The sequence below is a fragment of the Gopherus evgoodei genome, chromosome 2, assembly GCF_007399415.2.
Source record: "Gopherus evgoodei ecotype Sinaloan lineage chromosome 2, rGopEvg1_v1.p, whole genome shotgun sequence".
Taxonomy (NCBI): domain Eukaryota; kingdom Metazoa; phylum Chordata; order Testudines; family Testudinidae; genus Gopherus; species Gopherus evgoodei.
In genome coordinates this window covers 75,955,627-75,972,901 of record NC_044323.1, presented here as the reverse complement: position 1 = coordinate 75,972,901, position 17,275 = coordinate 75,955,627, and the positions used below count along the sequence as shown (strand labels likewise).

Here is a 17,275-nt window from a genome sequence, read left to right as displayed (position 1 = left end):
GGGCCATGGTTTCAAGAGCTGAGCACCCAACAGCACCCAATCAGGCACCTAAATTAAGTAGCAAGCTATTGAGTGCTGAACACATTTGAAAATCGGGCCCATAATTTAATACAATGGGGTGAGAGAATTCTCACTTGCTAAATAGGGGGAAAATGCATTTTGAGCTTTAAAATATTATAAACAATAGACATGTTAACCATGACTGCAGTAAAAGTAGTTAACAATATCCTTTAAAATACAATGAAAAGAATTTAAAAAATGATAGTTCAAAGTCTGTTCGAGATGGTACAAATAGAGTGCCAGATAACACTGCTCTACAGCCAAAATGCTTCTGAAATAAATGTAGTCCAACTTTATTAATTCTGGGTCACTGAGAATGAAAATGAAGCTTAAAATTGTTGATTGGCTCTAGTTTTCAAGATATGCTATTGGGTCAGTATATATGACCCTTGACTTGGGAATGGCGGAGGATAAGTGAGTTATAAAGGGAAGGGATCTCAATTTAAACCAGAAATGACTAAAATACATCTTTGACTGGATCTATGAATAAATCTATGACTGGGTTTGGACAGTACTTGCTTTTTAGGCAAAACAATGAATGATGCAATCTGAAGCTGGTATTGCATCATACATGATATGAATTGCATCATGTTATTCCTAGAAGTCATGGATGATGCAATCATAACGAAGCTTACATCACTCTGCTGAACAAATTGCCCTATATCAGCTGTAGAAATCATACAGTGTCGTGCTCTCTTATTTGTCAGTGTTTGATTTTGCAAAGGGACACATTTCTGTTTAGCCAAAGTGAGCAGAGATGACTCGTACTTGTGTGAACAGTGCAGATAACTTCTGCTATGTTTATGGTGAAGTGACTTTTGCATCACAAAAGCGCAGTATAACCACTATGGTTAAGAGAGCCTATCACCTTTATTTTGGCTGCAAAATTGGAGATCAGGACAAGAGGTGGGCCCCACACACATGCTGCAACACTTGTGCAACAAATCTTCGCCAGTGGTTGAACAGGAAAAGGAAATCTATGCCTTTTGCAGTGCCAATGATTTGGAGAGAGCCAACAGATCATACCAGCAATTGTTACTTCTGCATGGTGCCTTCAGTTGGGAAAGGTGTGTCAAAGAAGAAAAAGTGGACTGTGCATTCTCCAAACATTTCATCAGCTATACGCCCAGTACCCCACGGAGAAGGACTGCCGGTTCCTGATGCACCAGAATCATTCTCACTTGAGTCAGATGAGGAAGAGGAAGAAACTTCTGGTCCTGAACCATCAATGTCACAGGACCCACATTTTCTCCCATCCTGCTCCTCTGAACCACACCTCATAACACAAGGTGAACTGAGTGACCTTGTCAGGGATTTGGAACTACCCAGGAGTAAGGCAGAGCTGTTGGGCTCCAGACTACAACAGTGGAATCTCCTGGCAGGCTATCAGGGCAAATGGAGCCCATCAATGCTTGCAGACTATTGCTGGACAGTGACAGGAGATGCTCCATTTAATGAATACAAGAGACAAGCCAAGAAGCGCCGAGTAGACACTGAATAGGACTAAACTATGTACATAATAGTTTTTTGCCTTTTGTTTCATAATAAATTCTAGTTATATAACCCTTTTGCTGATTTTTCAAGTGTTACATAAACAGGACAGGTGAAATATTATCATGTAAAGCAACCATAAACACATGAAAAGACCTAGGTTTACAATTCATGATTAAAATACTACTATCTACACAATATACATAGACATAAAATGTAAAAACTTAAATATCTTAGCAACAGTAGCCAATCAATTGTTTTAATTGTCATATTTCAATTCAGCACATCAAAATACATAATAAATATCACATTTTATCTCTGAAGCAGACGACTTCTCAAAAATTGTAGACCAGTGTAATGAACAAAAAGAACAGGAGTACTTGTGGCACCTTAGAGACTAACAAATTTATTTGAGCATAAGCTTTCACGGCTAAAACCCACTTCATCAGATGCCTGCAGTGGAAAATACAGTAGAAAGATATATATACACAGAGAACATGAAAAAATGGCTGTTGCCATACTAACTGTAACGAGAGTAATCAATTAAGGTGAGCAATTATCAGCAGGAGGAAAAAAAACTTCTGTAGTGATAATCAGGATGGCCCATTTCCAACAGTTGACAAGGAGAGGTGAGTAACAGTAGCAGAAAAATAGCAGGTGGAAATAGGTTTTACTTTTTGTAATGACCCATCCACTCCCAGTCTTTATTTAAGCCTAATTTAATGGTGTCCAGTTTGCAAATTAATTCCAATTCTGCAGTTTCTCGTTGGAATCTGTTTCTGAAGTTTTTTTGTTGGAGTATTGCGACTTTGAGGTCTGTAATTGAGTGACCAGTGAGGTTGAAGTGTTCTCTGACTGGTTTTGGAATGTTATAATTTTTGACATCTGATGTGATGAACACACCATCATTATATGAAAAAGAACTGGCAAGTTTATCCTGCAATTGTATATTCCTGTTTACAAGGCATTTTACTGTTGCTGAGGAGTTCTCATTCTATTTTGCCTGTGTTTATCTATGATCAATCACTCAGGCATCTTTGGCAACATGTCACCAACTCCCTGAAAGAAGGCAATATTGATGCAGCAACAGAGCACAAGCACCGCCTTGAGGAAAGGCAGAGAGCAGAGGAGAGGCAACGTGTGGCTATTAATACACCCTGGAAACCAAAATATTTTACCAAGGAGGTAATGTGAATCGCACCAAACCATTTCTTTGTTGCTTTAAGATAGGAATGTAGCGGAGTCCCACAGTACAGTAAGGAGTGTGTGTGTGTGCGCGCGCGCGCAAACAATTAAAATCAGCTTTTGATTTTAATAATTGTGACTGTGACTAAATCTCTTTGATCTTTCCAAACTTTGACTCCTAAAAAACAATCATTAGACATTTATTTTAGATTTCGTAAACCTTGTTCTCTTTTTTAAGCTGTCTTTTACCTGCCTTCGGTTAAATGTATTTATGCCTGAATTTTTATAAATTTGGTCTCATAGACTCATAGACTCATAGGTCAGAAGGGACCAATCTGATCATCTAGTCTGACCTCCTGCACAAGGCAGGCCACAGAACCCCACCCATCCAATTTTATAACAACCCCTATCCCAGGATCGAGTTATTGAAATCTTCAAAACTGGTTTGAAGACCTCAAGCTGCAGAGAAACCACCAGCAAGCGACCCGTGCCCCACGCTGCAGGGGAAGGCGAAAAACCTCCAGGGCCCCTGCCAATCCGCCCTGGAGGAAAATTCCTTCCCGACCCCAAATATGGCGATCAGCTAAACCCTGAGCATGTGGGCAAGAGTCACCAGCCAGCACCCAAGAAGGAATTCTCTGCAGTAACTCAGTTCCCATCCCATCCAACATCTCCCCGCAGATCATTGAGCAGACCTATCTGGTGGTAATCCAAGATCAATTGCCTAAATTAACAATCCTATCATAACATCCCCTCCATATACTTATCAAGCTTTGTCTTAAAGCCAGGAAAGTCTTTTGCCCCCACTACTTCCCTCGGAAGGCTGTTCCAGAACTTCACTCCCCTAATGGTTAGAAACCTTCGTCTAATTTCAAGTCTAAACTTCCTAATATCCAGTTTATACCCATTCGTCCTCGTGCCTACATTAGTACTAAACTTAAATAATTCCTCTCCCTACCTAACGTTAACCCCCCTGATATATTTATATAGAGCAAGCATATCCCCCCGCAGCCTTCTTTTGGCCAGGCTAAACAAGCCAAGCTCTTTGAGTCTCCTTTCATAAGGCAGTTTTTCCATTCCTCGGATCATCCTTGTAGCCCGTCTCTGAACCTGTTCCAGTTTGAATTCATATTTTTGGCCATTTAAAAAAAATAACTTGATGCTCAGCAATGGCTCATAGACTTTAAGGTCAGAAGGGACCATCATGATTATCTTGTTTGACCTCTAGCACATTGCAGGCCACAGAACCTCACCCTCCCATTCCTATGATAGACCCTAACGGCTGGCTGAATTACTGAAGTCTTCAAAGACTTCATGTTACCGAGAATCCACCCTTTACCCTAGTTTAAACCTGCAAGTGACTCATGCCCCATGCTGCAGAGAAAGGGAAAAAAAAAAACAACAAAAAAAAAAACAAAAAACCCAGGCTCTCTGCCAATCTGACCCAGGGGAAAATTCCTTCCCAACCCCAAATATGGTGATCAGTGAGACCTTCCTCCAATCTGACAACATTCCATTAATAGCTACTTTTTGTTTGTGGTTGTTTAACCAATTATGTTTCCACTTAATGGCAGTTCTGTCAAGTCCATATTTCTCCAGCTTACTTATCAGAATGTCATGTGGGATTGTGTCAGAAGCCTTGCTGAAGTCCACCACATTCCCCCTATCCACCAAATCAGTTACCCTGTCAAAGAAGGAAATCAAACTGATTTGGCATGATTTCTTCTTGATAAATCCATGGTGGCTGCTAGCGATTACCCCCTTCATCCTCCAGGTATTTTCAAACTGAATGGTTTATACATTGTTCTAATAGCTTCCCAGGTATTGAAGTCAGGTCTATAGTTCCCCATCTCCTCCTTTCCCGCCTTTTTAGAGATGGGCACTTCTCCTGTCTTCTGGGACCTCTCCTGTCACATATGAGTTTGTAAATATTATTGCCAGTGGCTCCGAGATTTCTTGAGCTAATTTCTTCAGTAACCTGGGGTGAATAGCATCTGGCCCTGCTGATTTGAATTGATTCAAGTTGGTTAAAAGATCTCTGATATGTTCTTTACTTATCCCAGTCTGCATCCCTTTCCTTTTACGGAAGGGTCTGTGGTTACTAGGACCTAGATTAAAGCTCAGGTTAGCCAGATGATGTCCTGAGATGCTCTTCCCAGTAGTTGATAACGGAGCCATCCCAGCACAGTAATCCTCTTTCCTGGAACATCAGCTCATTGTCGAAGAAGCCAAAGCCGCCTTACTAACACCACCTGAGTAGCCACACAGTCTCTACCCAGGTGTTTTCATTCAACAGGAAGAATGGATAAGAACACCACATGTGCCCCTAACTCTTTTATCCTTCTCCCCAGAGCCATATAGTCTGTAGGGATCCACTCAAGGTCATTCTAGGTAGTATCGTTGGTGCCCACATGGATAAGTAGGAAGGAGTAGCAGTGCAAGGCCTTGATGAGTCTCAGTGGCAATTCTAGCTTTAGGCAAGCAGCACACTTCTTGGGATTCCTAGTCTGGACAGCAGATGGATGACTGTCCCCCAAATAAAGAACAAAACTAGTCAGAGGACCCCCCCCCCACAAAAAAATGCCACCATTGCTAAACAGAGTGAAAGAGGCAGTTTTGAGACAAAAAGACATGCTTTAAAAATTGGAGGTCAAATCCTACTGAGAAAAATAGACAGGAACATAAACTCTGGCAAGTCGAGTATAATTAAGCAGGTCAGAAAAGAATTTGAAGAGCAACTAATAAGTCATACAAACAAACAGCAACATTTTTTTAATGTATATCAGAAGCAGGAAGCCTCCCAAACAATCAATGGGGCCACTGGACGATTGAAGTGCTAAAGGAGCATTCAAGGAAGATAAGGTCATTGTGGAGAAGCTAAATGAATTATTTGCATCGGTTTTCACTGCAGAAGATTTAGGGTGAGGGGAGATTGCCAAACCTGAGCCATTCTTTCCAGGTGACAAATCTGAGGAACTGCCCCCAGATTGAGATGTCAATAGAAGAGGTTTTGGAACAAATGGATTAAATTAAACAGTAATAAATCACCAAGATCAGATGGTATTCACCCAAGAGTTCTGAAGGAACTCAAATATGAAATCGCACAATTACTAACAGTGATAGGTTATATATCACTTAAATCAGCCTCTGTACCAGATGATTGGCTGATAGTTAATTTATAAATCTGATTTTTTTAAAAAAAGGCTCCAGAGATGATTCTGGCAATAATAAGCCTAATTTCAGTACCAGACAAATTGGTTGAAACCTGTAAAGAACAGAATGATCAGTTACGTCCATGAACATAATAAGTTGAGGAAGAGTCAACGGGGGCTTTTGTAAAATGAAATCATGCCTCACCAATCTATTAGAATTCTTTGTGGTATCAAAGAAAGCCTTTGACAAGATCCCTCTCCAATTGCTCTTAAGTAAAGTAAGCTGTCATAGGATAAGAGGGAAGGTCCTCTCATAAATCAGTAACTGGTTAAAAGTTAGGAAACAAAGGATAGGAATAAATTGTCCATTTTCACAATAGAGAGAGAGAAATTGTGGGGTCCCCCAAGGATCTGTACTGGGACCAGTGCTGTTCAGCATCTTCATAAATGATCTAGAAAATAGGATAAACAGTGAAGTGGTAAAGTTTGCAGATGATACACAAAGCTGACTGCGAAGGATTATGAAGGGATCTCACAAAACTAGTGACTGGGCAACAAAATGAAATTTGAGATGAAATTTGGTGTTGATTAAATGCAAAGTAATGCAAATTGGAAAACATAATCCCAACTATACATACAAAATGGTGGGGTCTAGATTAGCTGTTGCCACTACAGAAAGAGATATTGGTGTCATTGGGGATAATTTTCTGAAAACATCCACTCAGTGTGCAGTGGCAGTCAAAAAAGATGACTGTTAGGAACCATTAGGAAAGTGATAGAAAGTAAGACAGCAAATATCATCATGCCACTTATAAATCCATGGTATGCCCACATATTGAATACTGCATGCAGTTCTGGCCGCCCCATCTCAGAAAAAGTAATTTAGATTTGGAAAAAGTACAGAGAAGGGCAACAAAAATTATTAGGAAAAAGAATAGGAGTATTTGTGGCACCTTAGAGACTAACAAATGTATTTGAGATAAGCTTTTGTGGGCTACAGCCCACTTCATCGGATGCATGCACTGGAAAATACAGTAGGAAGACAGACACACACACACACAGACGAAACAATGGGTATTACCATACACACACTAACGAGAGTGATCAATTAACACACACACACACACGAAACAATGGGTATTACCATACACACTCTAACGAGAGCGATCAATTAAGGTGAGCTTTATTATTAGGGGTATGGAACAGCTTGCGTATGAAAAGAGATTAAAAAGACTGTTCAGTTTAGCAAAAAGACAAGGGGGATATGATAGAGGTCTGTAAAACCAAGAATGGTGTGGTGAAAGTGAATAAAGAAGTGTTCTTTACACCTTCATGTAACACAAGAACCGGGGGTCACCAAATGAAATTAATGGACAGCAGGTTTAAAATAAACATAATGAAGTACTACTTCACACAACGCACAGACAACTTGTGGAACTCATTGCCAGGGGATGTTCTGAAGGTCAACAGTATAACTGGATTTACAAAGTGTAGATACATTAATGGAGGATAGGTCCATCAACAGCTTTAGTCATTGACAAAATTTAAAATATGCATCTAAACTACTTCAGTGTTTTTTTAAATAGTTGGATCCATGGGCTTTAAGTGTTAGGAAACTACACCCAGAAGGGTGTGGATAATGAAATCCCGATTTCTAGCATTTTACAAACCAATTATGTATTGAAATATTTACACTATAGACTAAATGGTGGTAACCCTTATATTCTTGTAGTTCCCATTTACAGCCCCCATGAACAGCGGTGGGAGTTGTTCTACAGATTGAGGGTAGGATAGGATCTAATATATTCAGGCCCTTTTATGATTTTTGTGGAAGTTTGAGCAAGATATTTTTGAACCATGTCTAGTAATACTCCTGGCACCGTTGATTAATTCTTTGTATGGAATGGAAATGAGGTAAAAATATTCTCTTCCTTTTGCAGATGCAGAATATAATAAAATGCAAAGAAAATACTTGTTTTCAAGACAACTTCATATTTAAATAGGCACTGTCCAGATTTTCAAAAATAGAAAAACTAAAAAAATTCCAGTTTTTGATAGGAGCACCATTGAGCTAGCTGTGCACAACTTGGAATTTTTCTAAAACATCTTTGTCAAGAAATTTTCAAGGTTTTTTCATCTTCCGCTGCTGATAGTTATAAAGACTTCTTCAACATGGGTGAAACTCAGTCTACACACGCAGTGCTGTCTATTGTACAAAGTAAAGTGTAAAAGGCTTTCACTAATACCATTTAGTTTTAGAAGTCTTACGTGTTGTTTGTAATCGTAGTAGGTACAGGATTTTCAGACAGCCATATCTTGACAATATTCCTTTTAGCTTCTATTGAATCTATTTTAGTAGTGTGTTGTATATCTTTCTAAAAATTGAAAGGTTCATTTGTAAAATCTCCCTAATTTTCTTACAGGGTGATGGTTGGATATACTTCAATCCCCTCTGGAAGTCCCATTGACAAGACAGAGTGCACTGTTATCGCATAACAAACCCATCTTAGAGGCATTAAACCGATGCAGTATATAACCTTCAGGTGTCATTGAATAGTTCTGTTACAACAGGATACAAATAAGGAGCTATATACTGTGATTGAATCTGAAAACAGCTACAAGCTCAAGTTTATTCAACAGCCATTTTTTGTGTGTGTGTGTGTATATATATATATGCACACTCATACTGTGTATTGATTGATATATGTATATGTAAGCACCTTATACACGCACTAACAGTCATTAAGGTCCTGATCCTTTAAACATTATGTGCACAAAACTTCCATTGAAGTCAATGAGAGTTGTGTGTGTTGTCTGCTTGTGGGATCAGGCCCTATGTTGGCAATTAAGAATACTTTTTTTATTAGTACAGTTTGAGGTTTTGTATTTTTCACTTTGCCAAAAATGTTTTGCACTTATAAAATGTGACTTGTCATTGGCAGTCATTCAGAGTCTGAATGGTGGTTAAATGGCTCACTTCGAGTGACCTGAGCAAGATACATTTGGGATATTGGTTTAAGAGCATGTTTTCTGTCCTTGTGACTCACTTATAAGCATGCATTTTTTGCCATCTTATAAAAAGTAGCAATACCATTGCAAGAACCTTGTTTGTACTAATTCATTGTTCTTCTTTTTTTCTGTTTGTGTTCCAAAGAGATGCTTAATATTTTGCGAGACCATTTGTCAGCCCCTTGACCGTGGGAAAGGGGCTCTCTCTGTGAAACATCACTGGCAGTGGTTATGCTAGGAAATGCCAGTGTCATTGGGTGAACTTGCTTTACAGCTCATCAGTCTTGTGTTATAGCTTTGAGCAGTCCTGTATATTTGGTTCTCCTCTCTTTTTTAGGCCCAGCTGATTGCTTTGTGACATTTTCTCAGAAAATGCTACTTTCACACCAGGCATTATTTGCTAACTTACTACTTCATGGTGAAATAAGGGCCGTAGTAAAGTAAAAAATAATACTGGGGCAGTGATTTGTTTTGCAATGTAAAAATCTATAGCTTGATTTTACTTTGTAAGTAAACCACTGAGAGGTGAAGAAAGTGAACTTCTAAAAATATATAGTATATTAACGCGTAGCTGCATTTCAGTTAAAGTGAGATGTATCGATTTTCAAGAGAAAGTACAGTAATGGACAAAAATGTAGTAAACTGACTTCTGCTCAGTGCTTAGTTTACTTTTATGGTGACCCTTCTAAACACCACTATATTTCTAATGAACAGTAGCATGAATGCCTAACTTTCAGTAGTACTGGCTAATTTTGTGCCTTTTGTCTGCTTTGTTAATACAGCTGCTTGTAGATACTAGACAAATATATTTAGGTTGATGCATTGCTCAGCTGTTCATATGTGTCTGCATTTTATGTTAATTATTTTTAGTAGATATTAAGGTTACTTGGATAAGTCAGAAAGTTATACAGTACTCAGGTGTATATGTAATTGAATGCACCATTCATTGTTAACATGGAATTGGCCTTCAATAGATCTTTCAACTTAATGAGTTTTAGATCTCTATTAAATAGCTTGTAGTGTCCTTCATCTCTTAAAGCCACATTGTATCTGCCTGTACATACTTTTCTCTGCACATAAAAATCTAGGTTCTTTCTTAAATGTTTTAAAACCTATTTTAAACAAATATAGACTGTACAGGATCAGTTTTAATGTACAGAAATATTGTTTGTAAGGAAAGCTTTATTTTTAGGTATAGTGGATGCTTTTCTGTAATTATGTCAAAATGATGCCCCTGTGATAAGAGATGAACTTACAGGTAACTTCAGAAGAATTCATATACTTTGTGGTCTGCAGGAACTCATTTATATTGCTTGGGACCACTCTTGTTTTAAAGAGGTTAGTCTGGTAAGTAACTGGAAACATTAACAAGTTATTATGTAGATTGCATTATGAAGAACAGTCTAAAATGCAGAATCAAACAGATCATAATTGGAGTACGCCCTCAAAACTGTAGCTTTAATTTTCTAACACCAAAGAACTTGGCCATGCACTGATTGCAGAGAGGAATAAGAAACCTCTAACATTTGTTAGAAGTGCAGGACTGGACCTTTCCTTATTCACGGTATGACTATCAATCCTACAATGATGCTGTAGCTCTTATTTTAAGGTGAATTTTAACTAACGTTGGACTTCTAATTTATTAAAGGTTTCTTCTCTGCATGGTTATTTGTTACCGCATGGTGAGACCATTTATTTATGCTCCAGTAAAACTTTTGATTGTTTTTTAATGCTGTGAAGAACCCCCGGATGCTGTTACCACTATCTGCTTTCCAAAATAAATCCCATGAGGCAAGCACAGTGCTCATGTTTGAAATATCTGAATCAAAAACAGATTTCAAAAATCAATTCAGGAAGTGTCTTCACTTTATTTTTTCTGATTAATAGAATATATATTCTATGTATTACATAATGATAGGACAAGATTTTGAATATTATGCAGTAACCAGCCTTATTCTGTCGGTTATTCCAATGTCTGTCTTGCACCTGCAAGTGAATAATTTTGGGGTAGCCGGTGTACACTTTGAAATGTAACGTGACTCAACGTATTTCAGATCTACCTTTTTATGCACACATGTAGAATCTATGCAATCTTTTCTTCCTTAAAGTAGAACTGTTCAGCCAAAAAATGTAAGTTTATTGTTAAAATTTTAAAATACTCTGGCAGTCACATCTGATTAGCCTTCCTTTCACAATTTATGTGAATTAAAATTACATAAACTGACATCACTGTCAATAAATGATTCTTTCAGTTAGTGGTTTGGATGCTGTCGCTTTCCATTGAAATATTAATTAAAATGGCACCATTTGCTCAAAGGTCTGTAGATGTACAATATTTGTTTACCATGTTCAGTTGCATATGGGATCTGCTTCCATTGAAATCTTGTTTTTCTGCTGAGAATGCATGATAAACAGGGAACATTCTGTTTTAAATTAATTTTAAACTGGCTTGCTAGATGTGGGGGAAGAGGTGGCAGCTAGTGGCTGGTGCAGCAACACCCAACTGCAGGTAAGGATGGGATGTGATGTTGAGGCACTCAGGTACCTGTAGGAAAAACACATTTGGATTTCTCAGGACCAGATAACTACACCCCATCCTCGATCAACCACCCAGGCTACGCCCATCTTCATGTCAGAGTCAGCAAACATTGAGTCGAGACAGGGCAGCCACATAAGAAAAATCTTAATGAGAGAGTCAGTGGCTGACACACCCATTTTACTAATCTGTTGTTTTGCTTATTTTTAAGGATCTTTTCAACCAGGATAATGAATTAAACAATTAAATCAATCCATAATAGGCTACATGAGTAGTTTCACAAAAATTACATAACATATCCTGATATGAAGTCATGTGAGCTTGTAGTATGTTGAGTTAGTAGCCTTTAGTGCCTACACTCACAATACAGTTTCATTATATCTCATTTCTTCTGCTATTAACTCCCATGTCTTTTTCTTTGCAGACTGCATTTTAACAATCTGACATATGCTTCTGTGACATCTGACAAATCAAACTTACCATCAACGGGCTCATTATATGACAATACTTTCTCTTTCCTAGGATTCCTTCCTCCATTGGTTTTACAGATATGTATAACAAAATCATATATTCTTGTCATTCTTGCAAGATGAAAAAGAACTAAAGCTTAAGAAACCCACACACACTAAGAAGAAAGCCAGAAATACAATACATGTACTTACAAAGAAGCACCAACAGAGCTAACCAATGGCTACAACAATTAGTCTTAATTTTGGGATGATAACATGCCTTTGATCAACTGGGAGACCCTTAGAAAGGATATTATCAAGGTGTATATAGCTTCCTGAAGATCACTTTTATTCATTCGTTATACACCTCTACCTCGATATAATGCTGTCCTTGGGAGCCAAAAAATCTTACCGCATTAGAGGTGAAACCGGTGTTATATTGAACTTGCTTTGATCCAGCGGAGTGCTCAGCTCCGCCCACCCGGAGCACTGCTTTACCGCATTATATACAAATTTGTGTTATATTGGGTGGCGTTATATCAAGGTAGCGGTGTATTACTAAGTGTATCTATCTGTAAAAGAGCCTTGCCATGACTGATCCCTGTTCCTCCCATGAAACTTGATGAGTTCCTATCGATAACATTCAAACAGCAGCTCTGGATAATGGGATTTTAAAAATTTGAATTCAACACTTAAAATTTGGGTCTAAATCATTTAGAGTTTATTAAAAATGTGAGGGGAGAAGAGGAGAAAGAAGAGTTTACACAATCTAATATGAACTTTTTTTCAGTTTCACTGAAGAGTTTAGATTTGAAATATTCTTCCACTGTTGAAAATCCACACACCACAACCTTGTCCTGAGAACCAGAAAAAGAAACTGGCTGCAAAGATGACTCAGCAGCGCACATTGCACAGCCGGCTGCCCTTTTCAGCACATGGCTTCATTTCTGTGGTTTTGAAGATGGCCATGCCTTAGGCAGACAGATGAAGCTTGGTTCTGATGTAGAGTTCCCTTGGAGCTTTTGTTCTACAGATCTAGTCTTGAGCCCTGTTCTTAGACAAAGTCTGGCAAAGCTGAGACCTCATTTCGGGGCATTGACGCTATTACAGTCTCTATTCACTCAGGTCTATGTAGGATGAACAACAGGGACAAGCAGGAGTGACATAGATGAGCTGGAGAAATCTGGTGGGAAGATCTATTCAACTTATGTTCTGATGACTTTACTCCTCAGGGAATTCTGTGCCAAAAAATTAAAAATCCTGCATCCAATATTTTAAAATTAAGCAAATTTTATTTGTCAAAGAAATGTGGCTCTAGCCTGGCAGTGGGGAGCACAAGCCACTGGCTGCATTGAGGTGGGAGATCACCCTGAAGCCTCCACCAGTACAGGGACTGGGCAGTAAGGCTGCCCCTGACATAGTGCAAGGGCTGAGCCTGCCCCTCTGCTCCAGGTGCACCAGGTGTGAGCAGGCAGGCTCAGCCCAGCAGGATCCAAGTGTGGGGCAATCTGGGTGCAGGTGGCTCAGTGGGACATCTGGATGCACAGGGGCTCAGTGCTGGTTCCAGGTGCAGAGGTAATGGGACTCTGCAAGGGATCCAGGTAGTGGTTGGGGTCGAGTGCTGGTGGAGTGGGGCTTGATGGGGTGGGAGTCCAGGTGCAGCTGGTTGGGAATCAGTGGGATGGGGGTCTGGGTGTGGGACTTGTCAGGGCAAGGGTTCAATGACCCTGCTGGGGGGAGGGATAGCTTAGTGGTTTGAGCATTGGCCTGCTAAACCCAGGGTTGTGAGCTCAATCCTTGAGGGGGACATTTAGAGATCTGGGGCAAAAATCCACCTGGGGATTGATCCTGCTTTGAGCAGGGGGTTGGACTAGATGACCTCCTGAGGTCCCTTCCAACCCTGATATTCTGTGATTCTGTGCTTAATGGGGGAGCCACTGCTGAAGGGACAACCCATGCCAGGCTCCTGCTTCCCTTATCCCCTTTTCTTCTCCACCCTCCTCCACTCCCCCCCCCATTTCCCCCACCACTCCGTTGCACAGAAAACAGGAAGGCTCCCACCACACAGAAAGGGAGCACAACTGGCCCTAGGACCCAGGTGGTGGTGGTTAGGTGCAGTCAGCAGAGCTGAGACATGCAGCCTTCTTCAGCAGGGCAGTGGCGTGCACCCGTATGCCTCCCATGCCTCACCTGTTTGGAAGGGGCAATCCCTGCCCCAAAACTACACCCATGGGAAGCACAGGAATTCTGCAGCCATGAAGTCCTGCTCAACTATGTTCTGCAAAAGACATCCCTGTTCAATGTGCTTCTGCACCATTCCAAATCTTTGTACAAAGTGTATTCTTTGAACTCCCTGCAGTCCAGTTAGTCTCACACGTTGCCTGGATAGATTTCTTGGCAAATGCTCTGTTGCTTTGTGGCCCACCAGCATGTCTTTGCCTGTTCTGGCATGTTGGTGCTTGTGCAGGCATTTGGTGTGCTTACTTATTCTTAGCACTTACGTGCCTCAGATTTCTGGTACTTGCTAGGTATATTTGTGTTTTAGTTGTTGCCTCAGTTTTTGTGCTTCACTGCTCCTGAGGTTGCTGTCTTTTTTCTTGGTGTACTGGTGACTGAGTTAAGACGTTTCTATGCCTTGTAATTTTCAGATCTTTTAGCATGTCGTCTCAGTGCAGGAAAAAAGTTTCATGCTTTTTAAATACTCTTCTTCAGACACATTTGAAATAGGAAAGGAGGCCACTTCTCTTTAAACCATGTTACAATGTGGCAGAACTTTGAACAGATAGATGCTATTAATTACTTTTACCTTTGCATTCACTGTGTTAGGTAGGGGGCCCTAAAACTGCTTGCGGATGTCGCACTATGCACTGAAGAAAGATGGGAGAGCACCATCCTTGAAGCACCCGATTCTAGGTTCCTGTAAGTTGAGCTTACAGGAAAGGTAAAACCGATGCTAGGTTCTTGTAAGTTGAGCTTGAAACCAAGCTTCAAACCAATGCTTCAAAAAGGTAAAACCTCCACAAATATGCCTGAGTACATCAAGACAAGCCATGTCTTGGGGTTCTATTGATGCAGCTGTGTCCTGAGAACAGAGCTCCTAGTGCAGGAAATGATGGTCATTGAAGCAGCTTCAGTGCACTGAGGAAATATCAGTTCTCCAAGCCCTCGTCCCAATTCCAGCTGTTTGGGTAGGAACAGGCCAAGTGGTGGTGGATACTTGGATTCAGATTGGCCAAAGGATTCATCTGATTCCAAATGCATATTTGTTATGGAAGTGCATTAAGACAGCAAAAACTTACAGGAGAAGAGCCTTTCCACTTTTGGCAGATTTCCAAGAAAGCTGATTGGGCAAGATTTTTATCTATGAGCCATGCCTAAGGTATGTGAGCCAAGAACCTGTGCCCGAGGTGGTTGTTTTGGACCAGCGACTGACAGGTGGGGCACAGCTAGCTAGTCTTGAAGGGGGCAGAGCACATTTCTTAACTCCAGATAACAGCTACACCTTGCCCAGTTCTTCCCATGATGTCTTTGCTCAAGAAGTGACCAGCTGCAATTAGGATACTGTGCCCTAGAATCTTGACCTATGATGTTGGGATTTATTAGAAATCCCCCTTTGGATTTTCACCACTGGGACTGCCATCCTTGAAGGCTTGGTAATCTGTGACGCAATAGCCAGGTGGAGCTTTGAAAGGCTTGACCCTGGGAAATTTACATCTGCAACGCACATAGCAGGAGCTTAAGCTAGTGCATACTAGTCTGCCATTAGATTCAGATGCCCTGTACTGCTGATGCATGCCACAGTGGTGAGTTCTGCTGCCTCAAGGGTGGACAGGTATAGATTTGCCTGGTGGCAGACTTTTAGGTTTCATGTGGAGGATGGCAGCCTTTGATGTCAATGACTGACAAACAGAACACCTCTCCACACTCTGTAGTCAACCACAGAACCAGCAGCTGAAGTATGTTATTCAGCAAGTGTAAGAAATCCAACTGATTTTTAAATGTTTGTTTAATCACTCCACCTTTACACTAGTAGTTGGCAAGAACCTCCCTCATGGAGGCAGATGAAGTATTTTACCCATCCTGTTCCCTAGCTGCCCCATCACGTGTGCTGAGTGATGTTTTCAGAAATCCTGTAATTCTGCAGATAAACAGTTTTTACCTACCATCCCTCTGAGTTTTGGATGTGATTAATCATACATTTTGAATTAGCCCCCAGCACAATAGGTGCAATTCAAAGAAGTGAGTAGAATGTAGTATATTTATATGCAACATGGTGGTATGGAAATGCTGGTAGCTGACATGGTTTGTTTTCAGCTATGCTACCACTTCCTTCAATGGTACACATTCCTTAGTTAAGTAAGCTGCCTGTTCTTTTTCAATGCTAGGAAGTGAAAATCAAAAATTCTGACATCATAGTATTTTCAAGTAAGTAGAATTACTGGTAAGTAAATTTCCCCTTCCCTTATCACCAGCAGGGAGCTGGCTCACTTCCTGCTGGTGCTTAGCATAGATTCCTTAATGTATTTGTAAATTTTTCTGTAATAATCACCATAGTAGCTGAACATCTCATTAATTTTCAATCTAATTGCAGTATGAGGATAAGAAACTGAGCAAACTGAGACTTGCTTAAAGTCATACAGGAAATCTATCAGATTTAGGCACTGAACCAGGATATTCAAGTTCAGTGCCTTAACAGGATTGTTTTTCTTTCTTCAGATGGCAAACTGTAAAGCTCAAGCTGTATGTCTCTTATAAATATGCATGTGGGACTTAATGCCAACATGCATGTGTGGGAAAGATGATAGCTGCTCCCTATAGACATATTTAATAGCAATTCACAGAGGGTTCTACAATTTTGTGAACTTTCTAGGAATAGACTTACTTAACTTGGAAAGGAACATGGTTAAATTACTAGGGATTACTGTGGCTTCACTGAAGCAGTAATAGCAGCTCTGACAATCCTCCCACAAAGGCCAACAACTTTGCCCTTTGGGAAGTGCAGTAGTCTTTATGACCAAGTAAGGTTACTTAAATATTTTTGGAAGAACACAGAATTTGAGAACAAAGGCTTTAGAGCATTGTTAAAGCAGGCCCAAGCTTCATGTTGTTTTGCAAGTTTACTGATTGAGGCAAAAAAGATGAAGTAGAGAATTTTCATATGCAGTAACAGATGTTTCATAATAGGCAATCTTTTTCTTACTGCTGTGGTGAACTCTGTGCAGACACATATACCATGATCTCAAATGGAGAGTTATACCTTCACTGAAGGGATTAAATGAGTGGAAGTCTCTCTTAGATATGTTGTTTATAGCTTAATCAAATTGTAATAATCTCCTCTAGTGGGCCAAAGGATTTATGCTAGTAGAAGAGCACCAATTTTTCACATTCATTTT

General features: G+C 40.0%; 1 protein-coding gene across 3 annotated transcripts in view; it reads left to right on the top strand.

The window, feature by feature from the left end:
- The window catches only part of OSBPL10 (oxysterol binding protein like 10), a 173,805-nt gene extending 162,588 nt beyond the window's left edge, over window positions 1-11,217 (top strand). For all 3 annotated transcript variants that reach the window (XM_030551009.1, XM_030551008.1, XM_030551007.1), the window contains 2 exons: window positions 2,583-2,736; window positions 8,312-11,217. In XM_030551009.1, coding sequence (XP_030406869.1) covers window positions 2,583-2,736; window positions 8,312-8,356 — 199 coding nt within the window. In that variant the 3' untranslated portion in view covers window positions 8,357-11,217. The remainder of the gene's footprint in view (window positions 1-2,582; window positions 2,737-8,311) is intronic.
- The last annotated feature ends 6,058 nt before the right edge of the window (window positions 11,218-17,275 follow it).